Source organism: Fundulus heteroclitus, chromosome 12, assembly GCF_011125445.2.
Source record: "Fundulus heteroclitus isolate FHET01 chromosome 12, MU-UCD_Fhet_4.1, whole genome shotgun sequence".
NCBI classification, from domain to species: Eukaryota; Metazoa; Chordata; class Actinopteri; order Cyprinodontiformes; family Fundulidae; genus Fundulus; species Fundulus heteroclitus.
The window spans coordinates 8080713-8097948 of record NC_046372.1 but is presented as its reverse complement, the minus strand read 5'-3'; the positions used below and the strand labels follow the sequence as shown (position 1 = coordinate 8097948).

The 17236-nt window shown below is 40.0% G+C and overlaps 1 protein-coding gene across 2 annotated transcripts in view; it reads left to right on the top strand.

Moving 5' to 3' along the window:
• Nucleotides 1-15888, top strand: part of ptch1 (patched 1) — a 75663-nt gene extending 59775 nt beyond the window's left edge. The window contains exons 18-23 of one of the 2 annotated variants that reach the window (XM_036143876.1): nucleotides 2128-2408; nucleotides 6563-6700; nucleotides 8038-8180; nucleotides 12591-12690; nucleotides 14656-15015; nucleotides 15101-15888. In XM_036143876.1, the coding sequence (XP_035999769.1) occupies nucleotides 2128-2408; nucleotides 6563-6700; nucleotides 8038-8180; nucleotides 12591-12690; nucleotides 14656-15015; nucleotides 15101-15667 (1589 nt within the window). In that variant the 3' untranslated portion in view covers nucleotides 15668-15888. The remainder of the gene's footprint in view (nucleotides 1-2127; nucleotides 2409-6562; nucleotides 6701-8037; nucleotides 8181-12590; nucleotides 12691-14655; nucleotides 15016-15100) is intronic. The other variant, XM_036143877.1, reaches the window with a different exon arrangement.
• Nucleotides 15889-17236: the final 1348 nt, after the last annotated feature.

Below are 17236 nucleotides of genomic sequence, written 5' to 3'. Positions count from 1 at the left end.
TGTTGTGCTTCTGGAAGGTGAACTTCTGCTCCAGTCTCAGGTGTTTTGCTGCCTCTAATGGGTTTTTATCACTGAGCTATATAATACACTGGAGTGCTGATTTTGCCGAAAAACTGAAGTCACTGGCCGCCATCTTGCTCCTCCCTACTCTCACAGAATCCCATAGGATTTGGTTGTAAACAACAAGCAGTTTTCTGGCTGAGTGAAAACGTTTCACAGGTAATTCTACAGTCAGTGGATGTACTAACACTATCAACTACTAGGAAATTAGGTGCTGAAATATTTTACATGTTATTCATATTAAATACATATATATATATATATATATATATATATATATATATGTATGTATATATAAGTATGTGTGTGTATATATATATATATATATATATATATATATATATATATATATATATATATATATATATATATATATATATATATATGCACATATGTTAATCTATGTTTTTGTATATTGTTATTTATATATTTATAAATGTTAAACATATATATTTAAATGAATAAAATGCAAAATATTTCAGCACATGACTTTCTCAGTATGTGATAGTTTTAGAACATAACATAAAAGTATATGGCATTTGACATTTTAAAAGTCTTAAGCCCCCCCTGAACATGAGAAAATCTTCGTTATTCGATGCTGTAGCGCACATATTCCCTAGTTACTGGGGGGAAATGGGGAGTACCAATATGGCGGCTGGTGGCTTCAAAGCGACTCGTTCAAACAGACGGTGATTAGCACTCCAGTGTATTATATAGCTCAGTGGTTTTTATCCACAATTACGCTGTATTTAGGTTAATCCATCAACTGTGACCAGCTTTTTCTGCTTTTCCTTTCCTGCCAAAGAAAGGTTTTTCCCTATCTTTATGCTGCCGATACCCTGTTTCACTGTAGGGATGTGTTTTGTGGATGTGAGCACTTAACGCTTTGCATATAAGCCGTCTAATTTACACATATAAGTATATAGTTCAATAGGTCAATAACAAGCATTCCATAAAAAAGCCATCAAAAGTACAGGCGGCTGCATAGAGTTTTTAACTTTGCGAGCATCCCACAACGAAAAGAATCTCTGCAGCTCCTCCAGAGTTCAAACGGGCCTCTTTGCTGCTTCTCTGATTAATCGTCTCCTTTGAGTTTAGGTGGATGGTTTTGTCTTTTTAGGTTCATAGTTGGTCTATACTTTATTCCATTTCTGTATGAATGATTGAATATTTGAGTTTAGTTTTGGTCATTGGTGTAAAGGGAGCTGAATACATACTTTATTTATCCCATATTTACTCTGATCTGAGAAAAAAAAATCCCTCCCAAAAATTAAAACCAAAGTATCATCGTCCTTCCGCTTTACAGTTTAAACGTGAAAAACGTACAGTGGCTGTATGAACACTTTTGTAAGGCAGTGCGTATAGACGTGGAGTTGCTGAGCAATCCTTTATAGCTGCCATGTGCAGCAAAGACTTGACAGCATGAATCTGAATAAAAACTCTGTTTTTCAGCACCAAGTATGACTTCAGTGCGGAGTGACAGGCAGCTATACGTGTTTGTGCATTTATATTATTCTTTATGTGGTGGTGCTGTGTTTAGGGTGTGGTAATGGCAATGATCCTGACATTGTAATTACTGTGAATCAGCCTCAGTTCTGACAGTCTGCTGTGTCTGGAACTGATAGGCCCTCATTAGGCAGTCTTGGCCTCAGACTGGCCAGGTTCGAGTCAATGGAGCTCTGTTTAACGCACCTCTACACCCCACCCCCACATGCACACAAACACATTTGCCTACAGACGTAACTTCTCCTTGAAAATGGCTGAATTAGGGATAGATGGAACAAAATATTGCTGGTTTAGTTGAACCGTCTTCCATTATTTCTGCAGATTTATTAAACAGTAACATTATTGTTTCCACTGTAAGATTGTCCCAATTTCCCCTTACTATTATTTAGTTTTCAGGTCCTTAAAGTTTGAATTTAACCGATCTTAATAAAATACAAAATAAATTAGTCTTCCAAAAGTTAAACCTGGTGCAAAACAACATAGTTTAGCTAAATTAAAACCAAGATCTTTGCAAAAGTGTCCCCAATTAATGAACTTTTCTCTCACTACTTCTCCATCCAGTTCCTGCTGCCGAGCCCATCGAATATGCACAGTTCCCCTTCTACCTCAACGGGCTCCGGGAGACCCCACAGTTTGTGGAGGCCATCGAGAGCGTGCGGGCGATCTGCAACAACTACAGCCGACAAGGCCTGCCCTCCTACCCCAACGGCTACCCTTTCCTCTTCTGGGAGCAGTATGTCAGTCTGCGCCACTGGCTTCTTCTTTCCATCAGTGTTGTGCTTGCCTGCACCTTTCTGGTCTGTGCCCTGTTTCTGCTCAACCCGTGGACTGCTGGCATCATAGTAAGTGTTGAAAACAAAAATACTACAAAGCAAAATAATCCAAAGAAATGTGCTTTTATCATGTGTTTTATGGATGCACCAATCAGGGCTGCCTTTGACAGAATTTGTACCAAATTTAGCCTATGTTGATTTCTCTTTAAAAATATATAAATATTTTCAATAGCCTTCATGCCATGGGTGGTGGTTGATTATTTAGATTAGGAGCAGAGTAGTATCTGTAAAATTGTTTTTTACTATTTTTAATCTAAGACAAAATCATTATGGTGATGACATTTAAAAAATGTCTTTAGCAGTTGGTGCAAGTAGTGCAGCTGGTTTTGCTTTAAAAAGCATTGTTGTGCTTATCCCCTTGAGCAAGGATCCACAATCAATGGATCTCCTGTCCATCCATGGCAGGATTCAACATCTTTAGACAAAAATGTCATAGTAATGCGCATTGATTTTTGTATATAAAAAAAATAGGAAAGGCTTATTTTACCAGCTCATCTGGAGAAGACATACCACCACTGACTGACATATTTATTTTATTGTGTATTATAACACAGGCCATCTTCCATAAATATAGAAAGGACTCACTTGACCTTGTTCTGCTTATGAAAGGAATTGTTGCCTCCTAAAACATGTACATGTTTGATTTCTCAAAAACCTAAAAATACAAATGGAATAATTGTTTCTTTCATTTCAAGATAAAACAAACCAAAATTTCATAAGATGCATTTGGATATCTTGATTAAGTATCTTTTTTTCTAATTATCAATTAGGTCTTGCAACACTAGACATATATCATTTAATAAGTTCAAAAGAGCAAAATGGGTCCCTAGATTCATAAAGGCTACTGACCCTAGCCTTAGAGAATGTTGATCTTTACTACAAACCTGAGATTTTCAAAGGGCTGCCAATGTTTCCAAATTCAGCATGTTCCTGGCAGCAGAGGATGTAAGAAATTAGGACAGGGCAAGAAGGCTGTACTCCATTTAGTCTTCCTGTTATCCGCTTAAGGTGTTGCTCTCTCCTGAATTAGCTGAAAACATGCAGGAAATACTTTTTTTCCTTTTTAAATAGCCTCTTGCACCTCTGTGCTTCCTCTGATTTATTTTTTAAAAGTCTATAGCCACGTAATATACTTATCAAAAACGACGAAAAACTGCTTAATCATTATAAGATAAGGTTATATACACCAAGCCTCCATCTTGATAGTGTTTTGATGGTCCTTTTTGAGCCGAAAAATTATTTGTTCTCGGGCGCGATTAACAAATATAAACAGATGTGGCGCCATCTAGCGACAGTATCGCAGAACTATCATAATGCCGGTTTGCTTAATTTATAAATCAATTGTGAATAATGCCCGACTGAGCCTGACCCTCTGCAATTCCTCGCAATGAAGCGGCAGCTTGCCGTGATCGAAGACCATCCATTATTAATTAAATAAAACGATTTACAGAAACTTTAACAGCCTCATATCAGAACATTCACTCAAGTCAATCAACTCTGTGGTCACATCTGAGCAATCGGCAGGTTTAGCGTCTGCTTCATTGAACACCAACGGTCATACTGTATTCCCGTCTTTTCCGCCTTTTGAATCATATACTTTTTGTACTTTTTTTCACTGGATCTTGGACCTTTCTTCATCGTCTTGCTTGGAGATGCTAATAGCCGTTAGATGCTTCTTTGTTTTAGGTACTTCCGTTAAAATCATAAATAAACACAAAGGGCAAAGCATAAAACACCAAAATAACAACTAATAAGCCAGCAGGATGAGATAATCTTTCATAAAAACTTTGTATGCAACCAGAATGAGCTACTGACGTTTAAATGGAAAAAAAAAAAAAGTCAAACAACATGGCTATGCACCTTTAAACTCCTAACAGGTACTGATAACTTGAGCAATAACTTCCACACCAAAGAGTGTTGTTGTTACCGTAGCCTGTCAGCACTTAGATATTGAGCACATATGGCTAGATAAAAGACTGCATTCTTTTTTCTTTTTTTCTTTTTTTTCTCGACCGTCCAGCCACTGGCTAGGACCGGTCAATTCCAGACAATTTGCTTGATGTATCTTCTAATCTTGTTTTGTTTTTTTGATAATAAAAACAACAGCAAAAATGAAAGGGAAAAAAAATTGCTTCGAGAATGTTATGATAAAAAAAAGCTCAGAAAGAAGGGGATGCTGTGTGTTATCGTAGCCCCCGTCACCAGTGTTTATCTTGTGCTGTTTTGTCAGGGCCAGTGTGTTTAGTCTAGTCCGACACTCCCAGACATCAATGCTGAAATAAATGTTGAGAGAACACAAAGTTTCTCCAGCAGCTAGCTCCCACTCTGACCCCATAAAAAGCAGTCTTTGACTCGTTTCTTCCCATCCTATGTGCAAGTTTTTTACCAATTGTCTCACCCAAGGAGTTTCCATGGACACAGGCAAGCACACAGGGCGTGTTTTATAGGATCATCCGTGCTGTATGAATGTGCATTAGTCGCATGTACTTAATTTAAACAGAAAAGCATACACTGAGCAATCTGGTTTTTCTCACTGCTAGGTCGTAGTTTACAACAGGCAGTTGCTGGGCCACCTGAGGCATTAAAACAAGGGAGGAGGGGAGTTCATGTTCATCTGTCAGGCTTTACTAGCAACATCAAAAGCTTCTAGCTTGTTGCTTGAGACGCCGTTGTCTCAGCACACAGATTGTATTTGATTAACTTGATGTTGGCCTCTATATATAAACTTTACAACATTAATTATGACTTCTGCATTCCGTATTTTTCTTATCGTCATTTATAGATTTCTTTATCAGAAATTTAAATAAAGAATCCAAGCTGTTTATACTGATAGATTTGTTTTTATAATAAATAGTACAAATCTGATCAATCTTAAGATTCAAAATGAGCCCTGAATTTGATCTTGACGTAATGTTTTCTTAGCAGTTTTTGCCCATCAGTTACGTTATCAGATTGCCTTCATAGGAATACGTTTTCAGTTGTGCCACAGCCACACACAAAAAATACCATTCACTGAGCTACATCCCCTGCCCACACAAGGCCTCTTCAAAGGATTTAGGCCCCATGTAACCTGACACCTGTCAGCTGATGATGGTATTTACTCTTAGCTCCTGTCCTGTCCTGCTTTGCCTGGGAAGATCCGCTCTCCTGCCCATTCACACACACTTCACACACATGTATAGTTACTACTCAAAATTATCTGCAAGGCACACGTTCTTATGTCTCATTGCTTGTTGTGTGCAGTCAGAGTTTGAATGGGCTGTAAATCTCAAGGTTTCTACCCAGTTGATTTGGTCATTTTCACAGGTTTGGATGGTTGTGAAAATTTCTTTTCTGTGTGTGTTCTCTGTTCTGTAAAACTGTCCATCCATCTGTCGTCCATGATCTGTTTGTCAATCCTTCCGGTTAAACACCAATCCAGTCACCCGCTATTCATTTGTCAGTTTATATCTTTTATCAACCTATCCATTCATCCAAAATCTGTTTATCCATTCATCCATCCATCCACCCTCCAATCTATCCATTTCTGTCCTTCTAGCCCTCCATCTATCCAGCCATTTTTGGCTTTTTTTGGCATTCTTCTTTTCTTTTTCCCTAATGGTTTTGCTTATTCCACATTTGTAGTAAGGTTACTGCAAAAATATCTGCCATAAATTCATTGTGAACCTGTAAACCTTTACTTTACAAATCAGTCAAAAGAGGAGCTGAGCACTGTGTAAGATTGAGTGAGTAAATGTCCTGAACTTCAACATGTAAAACGTGTAGGAACCGAGTCTAGTCACACAGCTCGTGTCTGAAATAATAATTCGCAGTGCGTTTAGTTCTGTGTCTCAGCAAATGTGTTTTATAAGAGTGCAATAGGTGACATCATCTTACCCCCTTTGTATCATAATTGTGTGAAAGCTACTGTTTTTGTCATACAAAAAATACTAAATATAATACATCTCCAGTTAAATTGTTCAGGAAAATAAAATATCACAGCTGTTTCCCAACCATCAATCCTTTAGTCCAATTTTGATATATTTATGTAAGCAACTTAACCCCACATGAGTTGTATTTAGAAATTTTTGGACAAGCACACAACCTGTTTACCTTATCTTTAGTATATGTTTTTAAGTGAATTCACCTTCTTGTCTGACAGAAAACATTTTTTTCATCCTCAGGTGCTTGTGCTCTCTCTGATGACTGTGGAGCTGTTTGGCTTCATGGGACTGATGGCAATCAAGCTGAGTGCTGTTCCTGTTGTCATTCTCATCGCCTCAGTGGGCATTGGAGTGGAGTTCACCGTCCATGTGGCTCTGGTAGGCCTTTAAAAAAATACTCTTTTCAACTTTCATTCTGAAATAATTAATGTTTTTCTTGATGCTCTCAAATTTCCCTGTTCCATACGACAGCATCATCTGCATAGTGTTTGCGATAAAATAAAATGTTGCCCTTTTCTGCTTTACACTTTTTTTTTACTAAGCTGTGTTGGGTGGTTTTTCACCAGTTAAGATTGTCCTGCAGCATCTCAGTTAGATTTAAGTCCAAACTTTAACTAGGTTGTTGTTTTTGTTATTAGTGATTCAGAGATGGTCTTGCTGGTGGGATTCCAATAGTGCACTTTTAAGCTTGAGGCCATGGACTGATGGCTGGACATCTTCATTTTTTTTATTCAACCTTTATTTATGCAGGTGTTCTTATTGAGATCCATGGTCCCATTTTTAAGAGACCTGTTTTGTAAAACAAACAAAAAAAAAACAATAAAATTTTAAAAACACAAGTTATAAAAACATTCGACTCAATTAAATATAGAATACAATAGTTCTATAAGAATATTTCTCTTTTTTTCTTAAAGGAAATCAAAATTGTCTCAGAGGAGTCAAAGTGGATAGTTTTTTTTTTCTAGTTTTAGATCTTGCTGTAGAGTACTCCATGTTGATGAGGTACAGTACAAAAATGTTTTTTTTTCATTGAAGTTCTCATTGAAGGTTTTTTTTTTCATTTGGGTTTGTCCTATAGGTGGGTTCGCCCATTACACCAAATCCTCCAGGTCCCAAAGCAGAAAATAGTTCAGAATGGTGATGTTACAAAGGCCGTATCCGACTGTCTGTATGATGGTCTATTTTCAAATATCCTGTTAGTTTTCAGGCTGATATAATAGGAGGCATACTTCCCAGATAAGGTTACATTTTTGTCCAGTCTCCCCACAGAACATTTTCCACAGAATCTTGCGGATCAGCGATATGTTTTTTGGTTAATGGTAGATGGGCCCTTGTATTCTGTTCGGTCAGCAGACAATTGGGTTATGGACCTCTCCGTTGGAAGCCATGTTTTGCACATCCAACAAGGAGGTCAGTTCTTATTACTGACCTCCTAGTTGAGTTCTCTTTGTACTCTTGGAGTAATTTCAAGAGTCCAGACACACCTGTGGAAGTCTGCCACTGATTTATGTTATCTCTGTTTGTGGATAAGGGCTCTAAGTGTGTTGTTGTTTTATTCATGTTATCAGCAAAAAAACGAAAAGCAAACTAGATGAAATCTGTAAGGGGACAAGTCCCTTTTCAAAGCAATGTATATTACTAACAATATATGTTAACTTAGTGACCCTAACTGAAAAAAAAATTAGATTTAAGTTGTATGTTTGTCTTTATTTTAGGCATTCCTGACAGCTATAGGGGATCGTCACAGACGGGCAGTGCTGGCACTGGAGCACATGTTTGCCCCAGTGCTGGATGGAGCCTTCTCTACGCTACTGGGCGTCCTAATGCTCGCAGGCTCAGAGTTCGACTTTATCGTCAGGTGAGTGCAAAAACAAGACTTGCACTTAAAGGTTATCGTATGGCGGTTGTGTGGCGTCCATAGTCTGTTGAGACCGTGTCTAAACCTGTATGTTGCAGGAATGTACCCGAGAGACCATTCACGCGTGAAGGCCTCTCTCTTTCTCCGTCCTCCTCCATTAGTCTTTTTGTTTTACACGCGTATCTGCAATGCATGCTCGGTTTTACCTCATTTTATGTCTGTTCTTGAATGAAAATCTTCCCCAAAGATTCAAAGAAAAATACTCTTAACTCCATCCTTTTCCATGCTCATTTCCTGTCTTTCCTTGTTGTTGCGTTCTCTAAACCCCCTGCTTGTCCTTCACCCATGACATTTTGAAGAAAACCATTGAACGATGGATTTTAAAGTCAGAAGAATGAGGAAGACGTTTTTCTTTTTTTTTTTTTCTTTTAAAGAAGCCGAACATCATTGATGGAGGAAAAAGAGAGCAAATAAATCTTCTAGTTTTTTTTATTATTATTATTTATTTATTTTTGCAATAATAGTACCCAAAGCAGTGGGTTGGGGCATTAAAATGAGTTCTGTGCATTCTCAGTGGACTATTATGGGATTTGTCCTCTAAACGAATACGCTCAATGCACTCTTTGCGCTTAAGCGTACACATTTCGTTGACCTGCTTCTTTAAGAGCTGTGAGCACTGAACTCCATCTGATCTGCAATTACACAAACTGTGCTCATGTATGTGCATGCCAACAATCGCACACAGTTCCCTACATATAGACACACACACACACACACACGCACACACCAGCATGTTCCCTGACCCTGTAATCATCGGGGTCAATGATGGCGCGTCTGCACGTCCGCGCATACACACTCGTAACCAAACACACAAACTCTGGAGGCCAACGGACCTTCGCTCCTCACCTCCAGCGGTGTGCTGCGCTCTGGTTTTCTGCCTCGGTCTGGGGGCCTCCATTTAAAGGTCCTGCTGTTGTCAGAGCAAACAAAGCAGCGGCCCCAAGACAGTGCAATAACAACAAGGCCCAGGCTCGTATTTTTCTGCCTGCGACGAAAGAAATGTTTCCCCCGACTTTCTCCGTCAGCTCTGTGAATGTTTTCACTCTAAACAGCACGGCGGGACTCTTTGCCCGGTATGTGGGCTGCACGCAGGCAGATGTACAGTAAATGTGATTCCAGCGGGCTTTTTACTAGCGCTGGTGTTTTAGATTGATTTGCGAGAACGGCTGTGATGTGTACTAAAAGTAGAAGATGGATGCTTTGGAACTGTAAAAGCATGTGTGTGGTAAGGGTTTGACTAGAAAGAGATGAAGGTGGGTTGATCCTAGGTATAAGGCATCAGCCCCAAAATTTCCTACCTCAAACTGACTCTCGGAAGTAGAAGTTGAGCATCTAATTGAGTAAGAATTTAAATGAACTAATTCATCCAGCATCATGTTTCTATAAAAGACAATGAAGCAGCAAGTCCCTTACTTGAACCAGTTAATATTCTATATTGTTTTTTTATTATTATTATTTTATTTAACTGCATTATTGTGTGAATAAGCACATTCTAAGCATTTTACAATCCAGAGTCAGCTTCCTCATATGTGTACACATACTTGGTAAATAAAGCTGATTCAGATGAATTTATTTGCATGTTTGACATTTTTATATCAGCCAGAAATTAAGTCTAATGTTTTATTATTTGGATCTTTCCTTCCCAATTCAGTTGAAACTAAAGGTTGACTTAACGTATATTTAAACTACACCCTTTAACCTGCTTCCAATGCAGTCTTGAAAAGTCTGGAATTTGATCAGAGTTTTTTTTCCAGGGTTGAATAAGTATGAAAAGTATTTTTAATGCCAGATTTTATTACCTATTCCACTGTGAAAAAGTTCTTCTTTCCATTCATCCATGTGTCCCTCTTCCCTATCTCTTTTATCTTCTTTCGTTGTCTTTGTCTTCCCTTCTTTTCTTGCTCTCTTTATTATGCCTTTAGTTGTATCCCTCTTTATGTCTTTCTTTCCTTTTGTCATTCTTTTCGTCCTTGTATCCTTCTTCTTGCCTTCTTTCCTTTGTGGTGTCCTTCCTCCCTTTCTGGTATCTTTCCTCATTTCCTTGCATGATTCCTCTATCCCTTTTATGTTTCTTTCCTTCATCCTTTCTTTTGTCCTTTTTACCTTGTTTGTGTCTTCATTCTTCCCTTCTTTCCCTGTGTCCTACCCTTTTCTTTTGGTCCTTCCTTCCTTCCTTCCTTCCTTCCTTCCTTCCTTCCTTCCTTCCTTCCTTCCTTCCTTCCTTCCTTCCTTCCTTCCTTCCTTCCTTCCTTCCTTCCTTCCTTCCTTCCTTCCTTCCGTCCTTCCTTCCTTCCTTCTTGTGTCATACTCTGGCCCTCCCATTCTTCTTTCCTTACTTATGTATTTTCTTCTTTCCTTCCTTGAGTAATATGTTGTTCCTTTCCTTGTGCTTCCTTCTTCTCTCGTGTCCTCTCTTTCTTTTACTCTAGGTGTCATTCCTTCCTTGTGCCCTACACCCCTCCTTCCGTTCTTTCCTCTTTCCTTGTGCCCTACACCCTTCCTTCTGTTCTTTACTCCTTCCTTGTGTCCTGTACCCATTCAGTATTTTTTCCTTCTGTCTTCCTACATTCCTTCCATATGTCAATAAGTCTTTCTATCTTTCCTTTTTTTTGTTATATCTTTTAAATATTCGCTTTAAATTCACAGTGAATGTTTGTATCTTGTATTTTTAAATGACTGAGAAATCTGAAAAAAAAAGAGTTAGGGAAAGTATGAAAATTTTACATGAAAATGTCTACCCTTTTATGACATAAATCAATAAAATGCATACAACTAGTACATCAAAATTATAAACAACCTTTGACTTTTTTCCTCTGTTAACTGAAATATATTTGAAATATAAAAATATATATAATTTGAAACAAGTACACAGTAAGTATATTAGAGCTGCACAATATATTGAGAAACCTAGAGCAGCTATTCCATGCAAAGTTTGTTGAAATTAAAATTTAGCAAACCTGTCTGAAAGATCACAGGTATGGAAGTAGACATTGTATATTGCAGCAAAACATTACAGCTTCATCTGCATATCACACAAACCTACCAGGATCTCAGGTAATCTACCCTTGATCAAACGTTGTGCAGATGGCTTAGCTGTTGTCCATCTAAGTGTCCTAAGAGCGTCCTTTGGCATGGCCAATGGAAAGGAGAGCTCTTCCTAATGTTGGAGGCTTGGTTTTGGCGAGGTTTAGAGCAGAGAGTGTGGGGTCTTACCTGATACATACAGATTTAATTAGACGGAGGGGATTGTGGAGTGGCCGGGAATTTCACAGGAGCTTAGCTTGAAGGAAGGGAGTGAAGAGGATGGAGAGAAAAATAAAAAAAGAGTGAGGGAGAGAGGCCAGGGAAGGGTGGCGCTCTCAGGGTTCTCTTCTCTTCGTCCTAGACTAAATTGTTTAAATTCTATACCCTTCACTTCATTTGTTTGCCTCTCTCTCTCTCTCTCTCTCTCTCTCTCTCTCTCTCTCTCTCTCTCTCTCTCTCTCTCTCTCTCTCTCTCTCTCTCTCTCTCTCTCTCTCTCTCTTTCTCTTTTTTTTTAAACCAGAGGAAAGAAAGGCCCCTGTCCTTTTGTGCCCCCACCCCATTTTATACCCCAATGTCCTTCCTCTTCAACCTCCTTTACCCCCTCCACTCACATTCCTCTCTGCTTTGTTTTCACCATGTTTGCTTATACGGCACACACCAGAGAGAGAGTGCCCTCACCCCACAATATCACACACACACACACACACACACACACACACACACACACACACACACACACACACACACACACACACACACGCACATACACACACTCTCTTCCCCTGCCTTTGAATTAACCAGCCCTAGCTAATTATGCTTCCCCTTTCTTTTCTCTATGTGGCTTCTTTAAGACTAAACCCTCTTTGGCAGGACTTAGACACACACACACACACACACACAAGGTACCTTTCTGTTCTGCTCCTCGGAACCGCAGTGCATGCCTCGGCTATTTGTGGGGGGGTTTCATACGTGCGTGTTTTGTTTGGGGAGTGGCTAGTGTCTTTGTGGAAGCGTTATTTTGGGCATGTGTAGCAGCTGAACCTGCGTATGTCTCCCCACGTGTAAACATCTGTGGCCTTCGCAGGTATTTTCTCTGTTACTCCATGTATGTCTTTGTTGGTCAGAGACATCCTGTGCCCATGCTTCTTTAGTTTTTTGTTTTGGTTTTTTTTGGGCAGTGTAATGTGTTTTGCTCTCTTGTTTGTTTTACTGTATTTTTAGAAAATGTTTTAGGTAGCCAAATAAATGGTGATTGCTGTTTTCACCATTTGATAAAGGTTGGCGTTACCCCTTTTAACCCTTTGCATATGTGCTTTGTGTTGCAGGTATTTCTTTGCAGTGTTAGCCATCCTGACAGTTCTAGGAGTGCTGAACGGACTGGTCCTTCTCCCAGTATTACTCTCGTACTTTGGACCCTATCCAGAGGTATGATTTCAAAAAGCTAAACCGCATTCAGAATGGCATCTTAGTCAACCAGGACAATTGTGTTTTCATTACTTAAACATTTAGCCATTTTTAGCCATAATCCCAATACAATACAATACCAAAATATTATTTCACACATCCAAATCATTTTCACTCACTTCCCTGGTAATAGGTGTATAAAATTCAGCATCAGGAAATGTCATCGCTACTAAATATCCCACAGCTGGTAGTGGTATTACCAATGGTATTAACAGTGTGACGTGATTGTGGATGATGCCAACTCACCCAAGAGGTGGTTAAATCCTACAGCGGTCAGAGGATGCCGGGGCACGTGGCGGAGGATGCCAGTTTTTTTCAGAGTCGGTCGCCGCAGTCTTCTAAACTTCATGTGGCCTTTAGATTAGCTCAGGACGGTGCATGAAGACCTTAATTCAATGGGTTTCAGATGCCAAATGTCTGCAGCCAAGCCGTACATGGCTAAGTGCAATGCAGAACGTCAGAAACAGTGTTGCAAAGCACACTGCCCCTGGACTCTAGAGCAGGGGAAATGTGTTCTTTAAAAGGAACAAATTATGGCTCTCTGTCTGGCAATCCAATGAATGAGTCTTAGTTTGGCAGTTGCCAGGAGAATGGCATTTAATTTTCTGTCAACTGTGAAAAGTTTGGTATAGAAGACATTATGGCGTAGGATAGCATACCAAGACATTTTTGGACAGGTTCTTGCTCCCAGCTTTGTGTGATCAGTTGGTTCCAGTATGATTTTGGACCAGTGCATAATGCAAGGCCCATGAAGACATTAGCAGTTTGTTACACATTGCACGCCCACAAAATAGGGCTGGACATTTGATTGCATTTGCAATATAATGGCAATTTAAAAAAAGGCAATTTCCAAATTGCAGAGGTCTGACATTTTTCGCTATGTAACAATTAATGGAGAAGATATTTCCATTAGGTGTTGGTAATATGGTTAAAGTGGGTTTGCCTCCACATGGAGGGGAAGAGAGTTGCAGTATTACTTGTTTTAGAGTTTATATAATCATACATTTCTACCAGAAACCTTCATGAATCTCACCATAGCATTAAGTACTGGTCAAACTATTTAATATACAGACTTGTTTGTTGTGGACTTAGTCCTTGTTTGTTCAACAAGGACTGATGTCCACCTCAATTAAAAGCTACTCTATTGCATAATAATATTCTGATTAATAAAAACTGTTGAATTTCTTGTTTTAAATAGTCCTTGTTTACAAACATCTTTATCTACAGGCCATTTTGTTGCTTGTGGTTAATGCTGAGAAAAAATTAAATTAAATCGCAATTATGCTTGTAATATATCGCAAATTTAGATTTTTGGCAAAATCGTACAGCCTGATGATGTGAAAGAGGTACTGGAAGTCAGCAGCCGGTAGGTCGCGTAGAGAACATGACATGGATCAGTCATTATTTTCATCTTAGAGTGAAAGTCTCTGCTCATTTCTTGACTGAAGCAAAGTCCGTTTTCCCTATTGTGACTGTGGTAATAGATCAAGTTACTTTAGTCTTACATAGTTCAGTTTTTCCCATACCATGCCAGCCTCCCATTTCCAAAGTAATTCTAGCTTGGTTGGCAGCTAATGGTGAGTCAGTCCCTTTATTCTCAAGTGTCAAGGACTTCATCGTCTAATGTGGCAGAATGATGCCAATTTGGTTGGTTGACTCTGTCAAGTACTCCCTCCTTATCTGGAGCTCATAATGATACTTTAGCCAAGGGCTAACACTGATTGGATGATGCTTTGGAGGACAGACTTAATGTTGATGAGGAATATTTGGAGATCTTTTGCCATGAGGTCTTGTTACACTTCTACTAAACCTCATGAGGAAGGATTTGTTATTGAACAGGGCAATTGTGATTTTTATTCACAGAAAGTGACTAAAGGATTTACAAAAACTGATTGCATGATTCCTTTCCATCCTCTCATTGGTTAGGTTTCACCAGCTGACGGCCGAAGTCGGTTGCCTACCCCTTGCCCAGAGGCCCCTCCTCGAGTGGTCCATTTCTCGGTCCGTCCTCACCAAACCTCCGGACCCACCACAAACTCGGGCGGTGCCACGGACTCGTCAGACTCTGAGTACAGCTCTAATGCCACGGTGTCTGGAATAAGCCAAGAGATGCAGAACCACAACCTTTACACGCACAGAGGACAAGCTCAAACCGAGGAGCAGCACTACCACCTCCATACCAACAGGGGCAGAGCGACCAGGACAGAGGAGGAAAGAAGGATGGGGTCAGGGCAACGCCGTTCACCCAGACAGCAGCCTGACCCCCCTGCCTATACTGTGTCTTCGGTGAGGAACTATTACAAATGTATTGTTCGTTGCGTCTCTCATATTCTTAAAGCGAATAAATAGATCTTATTGTCGTTCACTACAGTTTGTTCCCTCTCAGGGTTGTGATTCCGGGCTTCAGCATGGCATTACTCAGCGAAACTGCAGCAGGGACCTCAGGAGCCAGCAGCACTGGCAGGCCTCGCCCCCGGCCCCCCCGCGCATGGACGCTTTTGAAACTGCTACTGAGGCTGGGGGCCATCACGGCCCTCGCAGCTACAGAGAACACTCAGCGGGCCACGGCGGCCACTCTTCTCACAACTCACAGCCTCGTCATCACCAGCAGCATCATCACCACCTCCCGCACCAACACCCCAACAACGCTCCTTTTTGTCAGCCCATCACCACGGTGACGGCGTCGGCCTCGGTCACTGTAGCCGTTCACCCCGCCCCGTTCTCCGCCCAGGGTCCGGTTTCCTCCTTCCCAGAATACGGCACAACAACAAACAGTTACTGCCCATCGGGGCCCGAGGAGCCAGAGCCAGCGTTCCAGGACCCCCACGTGCCTCTGTACACCCACACAGGGAGTAGGGAGGCCAAGGTGGAGGCCGTGGAGCTCCAAGATTTGGAAGTAGAGGCAGCTGAGAGGGACCGTGGCAGACGGGCTAGCTGAGATGAGACTTCAGCAGGTACAGAGGCCTTTCTTTATTTATTCGCAGACAGAGAATCAAATAATATTACTAGAAATGCACAGAAAATTTGAGAGTAATCAGTCTGCTTAAGTCCATTTAGTGAACACGCAATACCTTAGTGCTATGAAGGTGAAGATTCTCAGTCATCCATCTAGAAACCAACCTTAAACAGAGGAGGAAGCCTTAGGTTCCAACTCTCAGAAACCTACAATACAGCTATAGGATTAATTCCGGACAATCATCACCTCAATTCTCACCCTCATATGGGTGATCAAAACTTCGTTCCTTTAAGCCAGGCCAATAACAACCCTAACGACTCCTCGTTACAGAGGAGTGGACCAGTTTCGGTTCAATCTGCTGGCTTAATGGCTTTAATGACCGCCCATTACTAAGGGGTGGACCTGTTTCTGTTGTATTTGCATGTTATCTAAGCCATTACAAGGCCTTTGTTTGGGCAGTAGTATAAAGCTTGGTACTACACATTTCTCCAGACTTTTTGAATTGAGAAAGCTTCCTGGAGAGGAAGCAAAACGTCTTCAACTATGGAAAACAAGTCCAGTTGCTTTGTTTTTTTACTTTTTTTTGGAATTAGTGCTATGAAGCTGAGCTAACGACAACACTCCTTAGCATGGAAGATGTTACTGAAGAAAGAAGACTAAAAAAATTATGTATGAACAAAATATGCATTACATCATCAAATTGGACTACTAAATGGGCAAGATTGTGGCAAAGTCAATCTATGATTGGGAAAATATATATAAAAGTGTCAATGAGGGCTTATAAAATTAAAGTCAGAGGAAGCTGAAAGGTGTAAGAATGGTGTAGAATGTTCCTAATCTGTGTAGCTTTTAAATAAAAGCTGGTTATCCTGAACATGTTTAACATTTTGGAGAATCACTGTTTAAATCAAGTCAGTTTTGTTGAATCAAATTGAAAGAAATTGTTAGATCTGAGAAAATGACAGTCACTTTAGGGCTTTAAAACTCAATATAACTCATGTGAATATAATTTGGCAGCTTTTACAGATAGTCCTGATCTTCCTAGACAAAAGCAGTTGCGACTGTTTTTACTTTTAAATTGAGTTTTACACTCTTTCCTAGCGTGAGATTAAAATTTCACAGTTGGAAATCCAAAAAAACTAAAGTTCAAACATCCTTATTTTTATATTTGTCATGATTTCTTAATCCATGTTCCATGATGGATGGAATTTGACTCCTCCACAGGATGAAACACACAACTTTGCTGTAGTACATTCAGCCTTCTGTTATCTAATAAATCTTTGTTTAAAGGTAGCAGCCTGGAGGAACAGCCCACATGTTTCTGTAGAAACTTCATTTTCCTTTCTAGAAACTTCTTAGAGCTGTTGGACTTCGCTTATAAACAGTGTGTTAAGGCTGAAAAGGGCTGAGTCCTCTCATTAACGACTTCCACACTGAGGAGTGTTGTTGTTACAGTGAACTTATCAGAGCTTAGGAGTATTTTACAGAATCAAAAAAATAAGGTCTAGATTTCTGTTTTTGAGCAGCCGACGACCAGTCGGGGCCTGATCG